Source organism: Ammodytes marinus, assembly GCF_949987685.1.
Source record: "Ammodytes marinus genome assembly, chromosome: 18".
NCBI classification, from domain to species: domain Eukaryota; kingdom Metazoa; phylum Chordata; class Actinopteri; order Uranoscopiformes; family Ammodytidae; genus Ammodytes; species Ammodytes marinus.
Genome location: NC_137222.1, coordinates 15,436,852 through 15,447,696, shown reverse-complemented (window position 1 = coordinate 15,447,696; position 10,845 = coordinate 15,436,852). Strand labels below are relative to the sequence as shown.

Genomic DNA, 10,845 nt, shown 5'->3' with positions numbered 1-10,845 from the left:
CCCTTAAAAGGTGTAGAACATTCAGGAACAAACTCCTCGACGAAAGAAAGGCCTTCCTCAAAGAGAAAGGAATATGTTTCAAGTGCTGTGCCTCCATCTCTCACCTCGCCAAAGACTGCAGGTCCGTTGTGAAGTGCTTTGAATGCAACAGCACCAGTCATGATACAGCCATGCACCCTGGTCCACCTCCTCAAACTGTCAAGGCTCCTCCACCGTCACAAGAGAACGGCGGGGAGAGAGAAGATCACCCCGACATAGCTGTCGTTGGAGCAAGCTGCACAGAAGTTTGCAGTCCAGGTCATTGGAGCCGCTCATGCTCAAAGATCTGTCTCGCAAAGCTTTACCCCAAAGGTTCAAAGGACATGGCCATCAAAGCCTATGTAATCCTGGATGACCAGAGCAATCGCTCGTTAGCAAGACCAGAGTTCTTTGAGCGGTTCAGTGTGAAGAGCAAACCATTCTCGTACCATCTCAGAACTTGCTCTGGCATCATGGAAACATCCGGCAAGAAGGCAGAAGGATTCGAAATCGAGTCACTGGACGGCACAGTTCTCATTCCTCTTCCACCACTCATTGAGTGTCGAGAGATCCCGAATAATCGGTCTGAGATTCCAACACCGAACGCTGTTCTTCATCAGCCTCATCTCCATCATATTGCAGAGCGCATCCCTGAACTGGACCCAGAGGCAGAAATACTACTGCTGCTAGGAAGAGATGTTCTCAGGGCACACAAGGTAAGGCAGCAGGTCAACGGACCACATAATGCCCCCTTTGCCCAACGTCTGGATTTGGGTTGGGTAGTGATAGGAGAAGTGTGCTTGGGTAATGTACAAAAACCAACAGTCAACACATTCAACACCAACGTGCTGGACAGCGGTCGCCACTCGATCTTTCAACCTTGTACAAGCTCCACGCACGTCAAGGAGACACACCAAAGCTTTAACAGGTCTGGTACAGCATCCGAGAGTATGCAGGGACAGACAGTGTTCAACCATACTGAGAACAACAACAAACCTGCTCCATCAGTGGAAGACACCAGCTTCATGAGGATAATCGACACAAACGTCAACAGAGACGACGCTAACAGTTGGGTTGCCCCACTGCCATTGAGAGAACTACGCCAGCCTTTACCAAATAAGAAAACGCTGACAGCTGATAGATTCAGCTTAGTTGAACCTGAAAAAGACTCCAAAATCCGACCACATGTACAAACTTCTGCTACTCACCTGGAGAAATCGGTAGTCACCTCTGGTTGTTTCGAGCGCTTCTCCACCTTTACTTCGCTGTTGAGAGGAGTTGCATTCCTCCTGCTCATGGCAAGATCCTACAAATATTCAAACCAAGACAAGGCGGTGCAAAGGTACCTCAGCGGACAAAGATGTAGCTGGGATTTCAACCACCCGCACGCCTCTCATATGGGAGGTTACTGGGAGCGTATGATTGACGTTGACAGAAGAATCCTCAATTCAATGCTCCAACAGCAAAACACTCGCTTGACCCATGAAGTGCTTTGCACACTAATGGCGGAGGTCACAACGATTATGAAAGCACGCCCACTTCTACCTGTGTCTATGGATCCCGAGAAACCATTCATACTCTCTCCGTCCATGATCCTCACACAGAAGTCGGGAGTTCCACCTGCTCCTGGAGACTTTTCTGACAAGGATCTGCACACAAAGCAACGGAGACAAGTCCAGGCCCTTGCAAACCAGTTCTGCTGGAGCCGAGAATACTTACCTTCCTTGCAGCTCAGACAAAAGTGGACAGTGCCCCGCAGAAACCTTCAGGTTAGAGATCTGGTTCTGCTCAGTGACAAGCAGGCCGCTCGCAACAACTGGCCTATGGCCAGAGTCAATGCCACGTTCCCTGGGAAAGATGGGCATGTATGGAAGGTCGAAGTGAAAACAACTGACCAAGGCAATTTTAAAACCTTTCTCCGGCCAACTGCAGAGATTGTTCTGCTCCTTCCTAAAGACTGATCTAAAGATAATGTACAAGTTCTAAGTGACCTCACATAGGTCAGACGGGGAGTGTGTTGTCTTTCCAGGCATTCATTTAATTTTCTTGCATTTATTTCTGAAATAATTGTATGTAAAACGGGATGTGGATAATTACTTTACAGTTGAAATTAGCTAAGGTATAAATTCATATTATTTTGACGGTTTAGGTTTGTGATGATGTCACTTCCGGTTTAGTCACTTCCTGTGATGTCATTTCCTGTTAAAATCTTACCTGTGTAGAAGGAATGGCAGACATGTGCATCGTCTGAATGTAATCTGCTAGCATCCACTTGAAAGCATCAAAGAGGCAATGCCGTAAGTTTGTTTACTCAATAGAGGACATGTTTAAGATAATATATCACAGTGGATTTAGTTAAAAATGATGTTTGATGTGTTGTTTTAGAACGTTTTTGGATAGCAATTGTGTACTAGCTAAAAACAATGCAATTGTCAATCAGAATGTCTACATACAGTGTAAGACAGTTTATATTATTATTTACAACTATGTACAACATGCTGTTTAGTCAAAATGTACACTCAGTATTTTTGTATCCTTTTATTTACAGTTTTCACCGTCTGTTAATGAGGAATTGTGACAGTAAATGGTCAACTTTACTACGACTCTGTCTTCATTGGCTACGGTTTAACTCGGTGTTAAGTCAGAGTTACAACACACTGCACGAGAACACTACACTCCTTATTGAGGGGCACACTTCTTTTTTGGAGCCGCTTTTGCACAGTTGTCTCATTATGATCAAACATACCAAATTGATAAAGGAATGAATACGTAGATCCACAGCATATATATACAGGCAAACATTCGACCCAGTGTAGGCAAGGCAAGGCAAGGCAAGTTTATTTATATAGCACAATTCAGACACAAGGCCACTCAAAGTGCTTTACAGGGGCAAGATTAGAATACATAAAACACATTATAAAACATTTAAAAGCGATTAAAAGAAGCAAATAAAAAATAAAAAAAATAAAAACATGAAAACTGGATTTAATAAAAGAAGCAAATAGAATGAAAATTGCAGGTTAAAATGGAAACAAAAAAGTCTTCAGACTCGATTTAAAAGAACTGAGAGTTGCAGCACACCTCAAGTTCTCTGGGAGTTTGTTCCAGATTGTTGGTGCAGTGTACCAGAATTGAAATTGCACATGTACATGTCATTGAACATACTGTAGGACACCAACATCTACAGTACACACAATGCCACAGTATTGCATCTGAACCTGTGAATTAACATCTCACCATCAGGTAACCCCCCACACACCCCAATCTCTTCTGACAACACCCCCTGGCCAGTTTAGACCACACCCTTTCTGTGATGACCAATCAAGGTCATGACTCAGTCTTTTCAGGGCTTTTTTTTACTTCAGTGTTAGAACACCTTAAAGCAGCACTTTGGTCTCAAACCTTCTGCATTGGCAGTCATAACAGAAGCAACATGCGACACTTCTCTGGTAAGTTACATCTCAAACTATGCTGTATGAGCATGCATGTGCAATGTGACACAGAACGTGTTAGTGTTAAAAGAGGGAGACATGAGACTGTAATGATTTGTTCATTTTGTACTGTAGGAAGATTATCGCTAATATAAGGACAGGAAGTAGTAAAGAGTTGTTTAATTTTTTTAATTTCTTTCCGACTCACATTTCCTACAGCGCATGAGGAATTGTGCGGTTAAATTGTCATTTAATATTTATATCCGGATGTGCAAAACTATCCTGACCTTTTTTATGTATGCATGCTTTATGACAATATATATTTTTCCTGATTTTAATACTCAAATCAATTGCACACTGCAATAAACCAGTCAAAAGTTGCATTAATAGGTCTGACTTAGCAGAACTTTTAATATGTGTCTTTGTACTTTCTCCACAGACCCTAAATCCAATCTGGCCATGCCCCTGTCCACTCCATCTGCTGACTCATACCAGCAGGGCTGCATCAGGATGACCCTGGAGAATGCTGATCTCTGGAAGTCCTTCCACGGCATTGGGACGGAGATGATAATAACAAAGCAGGGAAGGTAACAATATGCACACCATATGGGACTAAACTTAAATGGAAGTTTCTATATGCTATGGTTCCAGAGCAGGGACTTTGGCTTCACATCACAGGGTCCTGAATCCACCATGATGCAAAAACACATTTGAACCATTCACTGACTTATGACTGTGTTTATTCCATCTAGGAGAATGTTTCCACACTGCAGCATCAGCCTATCTGGGCTCCAGCCTTTTGCCAATTATGTCATCATGGTCGATATGGTTCCTGTGGAAAGCTTCAAATACAAGGTAAATGCATATGCAACCCACACACACAATCCTCTGGCTTCAGACACAACAAATGTTATCATTTTCCGTTTTTTCGATTTCCGTTGTTTTCCAAATTTTTGTAGTGTTTGCTTACAAAATGTGGGGGATTAAAAAAGCAACCGACTGCAGTATTTAAAAGGCAGCAGTCTGCAGCCAGACACTTTGGCCTGCCCACTCTGGGCCGTTCGCCCCCTGCATATCAAAGCCTTTCATTGCTTCCTGTTTGTGCACTCTCGGCTGGAGGCCCAATCAATCAGCATTCATTCAGGCAGCCAGCCATACAGTCAACAGCATTTACATCAACTGCTGCTGTGGCCCATTTGGTCACAGATATCGCTTTTTAGCACACACTTGAAAAACAATGCAATTCTTGATAAAAGGGGAAAGTACTGCAGTACAGCATGGGGAGGGTTTAGGGTGGTGTGGTGGGGGAGAACTTCCAATGATTTTCTTTTTTTTTTGCTAAAGTTACAAGCTTAATTTGACCAAAAATATACAAAATGACATAAAATGAAAGTCAGCACTGCAACAAATCCTGTCATAAAAGGTGTTTTGATGCACTAAAGCTATCTTACATTGCATCAGTAATTATAAATTACAAGTTCACACAAGTACATGTCCTAACTCTCACTTGGTAACATTGCATTTCTCTGTAGTGGAAAAAGGAGCAGTGGGAGGTGGCGGGTAAGGCAGAGCCCCAGCCCCCACGCCGGACATTCATGCACCCAGACTCCCCTGCCCCAGGAAGTCACTGGATGAAGCAGTCGTTGACGTTTCTCAAGATGAAGCTCACCAACAACACCTTGGACCAGCACGGCCATGTAAGGACACTTATCTGCTTAGCAATGCTTCAACTGTAAACCGTTACTTGTGTTTGTGTTTTGCTCACTTTTTCTTTTTTCACCCATCAGATCATCCTACACTCCATGCATCGTTACTATCCCAGGTTTCACGTCACCCAGGCAGACAGTCCTTACACAGTCCGCTGGGGCCCATTTCAGACTTTCTCCTTCCCAGAGACCACCTTCACTGCAGTGACAGCTTACCAAAACCCACAGGTATAACATTGTGTACAGCAGTTTAACACAACATTAACCCAATGCAGAAGTGATGATACATGTCATCATCCTCTTTACTTGCCTTCTCAAAGATCACCAAATTGAAGATTGACCACAACCCATTCGCCAAGGGATTTAGGGAAGGAGGCACCCACTCACACAGTAAAAGGTAGGAGTTACATGTTTAACAGGGATAGAATCGGCTGTAGGGAAGCTAAAGTTAATATGAATGAAAGTAATATATTCAAGTTTTCATATTACTTATATACTCTATGTTGTTGTTAAACTGCATCTTAAAGTTGTATATGGATGTATGTTTTCATAGATGTCGTCCAAGTAAACGCCCTCCTGCAAAAAGAGCCACACTGGACAGAAGTGCTCTTTGCGACAGTCCTCCAGGTAATAATTAGTGTTTATTCATACAGTTTGAATAACACTATTTCATGCCAACTACAAAAATCCTGGTGGTATGAAAGAGTGTCCCTTTAAATCAGTGTGCCAGTGCTTTACCAATTCAATGAGATCATAATAAACATTGTATTTCCCTCTCAGGCCTGCAGAGGATGCCCTCCACCTCAGAAAGCAACCAGGCCTCCACACAGCAGTCAGTGAAGGAGGGAGGTGGTGACCTTTCGGGCTGGGCTCTGGAGCAGGACCAATCTGACAGTCTACACGCTGAGCCCCTGGAGCTGCAAGAGTACGACTACAGCTGTGAAGAACAGATGGTGCCTGCGTCCGTGCCAAACCAGACCTACAGGTACGGTTTTAAGATACACAGGATGAGATATCACATCCAGTGAGAAAGGACATACACATTTAAACATTTACGTTAAAGGTGAACTATGCAGTTTCAAGGGAAGGAGATGTGTTTACCATTTCCAGAGCCTGCAGTTAATGTACAAAACATATTTACTGTAAAATATATTCTTAGTATTGATTAATTATTTTGAGGCACCTGGAACCAAACGTAATACTGGAACGTGTTTGTAAACAAAACTGTGGGCCCTGCTGTTGTGAACAACAGCGAAAATGTAATTTTCAGGTAGCTTTCTAACTTTAAACAATGTTCCAGGGATCCAATTTCCCTGTGCAGAAAGCTTGTTTATTCAGTTATGAGAATATAACCTAGAAAAATGTCTCTTCTCTGACTCACACCAATGTCACATAGTGCACCTTTACCATCAATATTATGCTGCACGAAAAATAAACCCCAGGACGTCTCTTTCCTTTCTCCAGATCTGTGGAGTACGGCAGATATCCGTTGCCTTCTAGTGACAGAGAGGCAGTGCAGGCCCCCGCTCACCCTGCACCCCATGCACCCGCCACAGCTGAACACAACAACGTCCAACAACACGGCTACTACCACCATCCTCCCCACCACAGCCATGCAGCAGACTGGAGCCAGTACCCGCTCTTCTCCTACTCCTGCTGGTGAACTTTGACCCTTTGCAATGCTGATATCATTGAGAAGACAACGGATACATCCATTTAAACCTTCTAAACTGCCTTTTCCGGTAGTTTGTGTTTAAAGTTTATAATTGTGTATAAAGGCTTGACTATATTCAAAAGCCGGAATTAATTGATTTTGACAGTTTTTCTGGACAAATATTGCATTCATCTGAAGTGGAGATTCATGTTTCCCTGTCAATTATATTCCCAATCACACACTGGTTGCTAGTTCAGTTTGAGCTTGCATGCTGTGTTAAAGTAGAAACAGTGTATATACAGTGTATAGATATAAAGATTGTGCTGCATTCAGTCAGCTGGGAAATAAGTGTGAAATTGAGTCTGCTACCGCATATTTGCCCTAACAGACCTTTAATAAGACTGTAAAGGAATCATATTGGGGTATCAAAGGTTTTAGGAAAAGTCTCTGCTTTTGATTGTATGCTCATATATGAGAAAATGACAAGAGAATTTGATGCTTAACAAAATGTACTTTTGTTCAATGGCAAACTGTGAAAAGTCCATACCTGATATTTAGATGTTAAGGAATGTTTTAACACAATACATTTTATTCATTTTGATCATAATAAAAGCTATAGTGTGTACATTTTTAATTTCATTTTTAATTTTCATTTAACTTTTATTTATCCTCGAGAGACCAATTGAGGGGTGACCCTCATTTTCAATGGTGTCGAGTTCAAACAAACTCCAAGGAAAAACAACAATGCATACACAACATTCAATGCAAATACATCAAACACACAACAACAGGTGAAGAGAAGAAAAAAAAACAAAAAAAAAAACAATTGAAACATTTACATAGTGGTGAAGAGTGGCAGCAATTAAAATGAAATTAAATGGGTGAAAGTACAATATAGCCTAATTAAAACAGTTACAGGTAGAGTTTGGCAGATTTAAGATAGTTTGTTTAAATTGATTAAAGGATATGAAGGTATTTAGTTTAATTTGTTGCTGTAAGTTGTTCCAGGAGTCGGGGGCACTGAAGCTAAAAGCTGTCTTTCCCAGCTCAGACCGGGCTTGTGGGACATAAAGCATGAGCATGTCAGTGGAGCGGGTCTGATAAAGCCCATCTGAAATTTGCAACATTTCTGTTAAATAACGAGGAAGCTTCCCGGTCAAGGCTTTGTAAATAAAAATATGCCAATGTGCATCACGTCTCTCTTTAAGGGAGTACCACCCAACCTTTTCATATAAAAGACAATGGTGTGTGTCATAAGCATCTCCTGTGATGAACCTTAAAGCAGAGTGAAAAACAGAGTCTAGGAGTTTAAGACATGAATGAGATGCATGCCGGTAAACCACATCACCGTAATCAAGGACAGACATATCCGTCATAATCATATTTATATATTCATATAAATGAATGTCGGTTATCTTCAAGCCATTGCCAAATGAGTTGACACAAAGCTGATTAAGCCTATCAGCTCCACAAAACTCTCTGTATTAGTCAGCATGGCATCGTTTACAAACTGGTCTCACCTCCCCCTCCCCCTCTCTCTAGCTAACATACTAGTGTTAAGCAGGGGCAATGTTAACCATGTGCAGACAGCATAACGACCAATTAACAGAGTTCGGGTACGGGGGAGGTACAGAATGTTATTCTTTTTAAATAATGATTATTAACGAAAATATGGACAGATAATGGGGATACATAACAAGCTATATGATCACCAGAGTTATAACCCATCCGAATGGGAACATTTGAGTGCAACATTTCATTCTAAACCAATATTTAGCCTATTAAGATTTTGAAAACACTGTCATCTCAATTTCAGAAAAAAAAGTTAGTAAGGTTTTCTTCTACCTCTACCTGGTGGAGGTAGAAGAAAACTCAAGGGATCCCCAAAGCTCTCAGGATTCATCCTCTTGGGATAATGAATGTCTGTGAAAAATGTAATGTCAATCGCTCAACTGGTTGTTGTGATATTTCAGTCCGGACCAAAGTAGTGGACTAACCGATCAATTGGACATTGGCAGACGGGCTGCTAGTGTGGCTAAACAAAATGGATAATCAGTTCATATTGACCTACCAAGGTTCAATCATAGTACAAGTTATAACAACACATAAACATACAGGTCTTTACTGTCCAACACATATGAATCCCAACTAAGTTAAACAAACTGTTCAGTGAACACTCCGAGGGATCACAACTTGTCTGCTCTAGTTGTACACGTTTCTGTACTAGGCTTCATCTAACAGAGTTGATCCATTTGACATACAAGAACACTGGGCATGTCTTCATCAGCTGTATTTTAATCTCTTGAGCACAAGCATCACACAACAACAGCATCTTAAGAGCCAGAACGAAGGCGCAATGAGAGACCATCCTAGAGCTTTGATTCCTGACCTGATAAAGGGATGACAGACAGCTCGTGTGGAATTACCATCATGGTCTGGCATAGTTTCCCCGAGCAGAAGGCAGGAAAGTCTGTGCTGTAAATGTTTTACGAGAGAGAGAGAGAGAGCGAGAGAGAGAGAGAGAGAGAGAGGGGGAACCTACTGTATATCTGGGACATGTATGAAGCTTCATAGAGCACATACTGCAAGGGAATTTTATAGATTAACTGATGGACAAAATACAGAAGCACATACATGGTACCTAGCCTGGAGCAGATATCCAGCTTCAGTCACAGTCATTCCGAAGGACACTTCATTACCATCAGACGTGTTGTCTTTACGGGAGTTTCAAAGTGTGACATTCTGAATACAGGACGCTCCTGGAGCCTTTGGGGTCGTCCTAAGGTAGCCTGGGTCACCCATATAGCTCATCCTGGATTCCTCTCACCTCGCCATAAAATTAATTATGGGCCGCAGATGGGGTCAATTAGTGTGCTCGAGTTATAATTCCAGCACAGAAAAAAAGGGCGTTTGAGCATGATAATGGCTTTTACCAGCGTAAACCATAATGTTCCTGAATTCTGTAGACAAAAAGTATTTAAGACAGAGGTCATTTTGAAAGTATTACAGTTTTTTTCGATCGCTAAACCACAGTGGGCACAACTATAGCTCAATGTGCAAAACTCTAACTACAGTCTGCACTACCAACAGTCATTGGAGCTGAACAGTTCACTTCACCTGCAAAACAGGTTCAGTGCAGCAAACACTATGAACCAGCCTCATTGAGATAACACACACTGTCACTCAGAACCTGCTCAGAGTATAAACACTAGCATCAAACCCCAATACACAAATTACAAACTTTTAATCTTTACAGTTTGAATAATATGAGTTATTTCACACAAATTACATAATATTTTCTTTGATGAAAGGGCAAAATTCTTTCACATGAAATTGTTTATTTTATAACATACCATTTTTTTTAGGAAAACAAAAAGAAATGAAAATCAGAAGTTTGCTTCAATAGATACACATTTTGTATACTTTATTGAAAACATTTCCAAATGTAGTATTTATTTGTGTTAATATTCTATAATTGTAATACAGAAATCAATTCCTGTAATGTTGTCATTTACTGTAAGGATGCAACTCTAAGCTGTTTGTTTGCTGGAAAATTTGTATTACAGATGCAACTTTAGATTTTTGCAGATTGGGTTGCACTCTCAACCCTGCCTCTCTCAATGAGAGACCATGATTCACAACAGGGTCTATCAGTGTTGCCCTTACTGTATTTCATCAGACATTACAGCTCTATGTCTTCTAGGTCTTCCTCCACACATCCACACTCTCACTGCCACTCTTCTACCTCCAACAACCTGTCTTCCTGGGTCCATTTCCAAAAAAATATTTTTTTTTGAGCTTTCCCTTTATACTGTGTATATGTTCACTAACTAGTCTAAACAAGACATCTTAGTTTTTCAGTTGAAATTGCAATCCGCAATGTTTGAAAGGGATTCATTCTGTTTGGAATGTGTGGTTTATAGTTGTGGCAGCAGTGTGTTAGCATTTGAAAAAAGTGCTGGAAATCCACAGTGTTGTGCAGGCTGTGGTTAAGCCATGAGATAGGTGTGTAGAGTTTTGAAAGTTGTGTATAAGC

The 10,845-nt window shown here is 41.4% G+C and overlaps 1 protein-coding gene across 1 annotated transcript; it reads left to right on the top strand.

The window, feature by feature from the left end:
- Positions 1 to 3,908: 3,908 nt before the first annotated feature.
- LOC307265461 (T-box-containing protein TBX6L-like) lies at positions 3,909 to 6,818 on the top strand (the record flags this gene model as incomplete). Its single annotated transcript, XM_080047205.1, has 8 exons — positions 3,909 to 4,036; positions 4,202 to 4,304; positions 4,982 to 5,146; positions 5,237 to 5,383; positions 5,476 to 5,552; positions 5,709 to 5,782; positions 5,936 to 6,140; positions 6,620 to 6,818. The coding sequence occupies 8 exons, from the start codon at positions 3,909 to 3,911 to the stop codon at positions 6,816 to 6,818; spliced, it is 1,098 nt and encodes a 365-aa protein (XP_079903331.1).
- Positions 6,819 to 10,845: the final 4,027 nt, after the last annotated feature.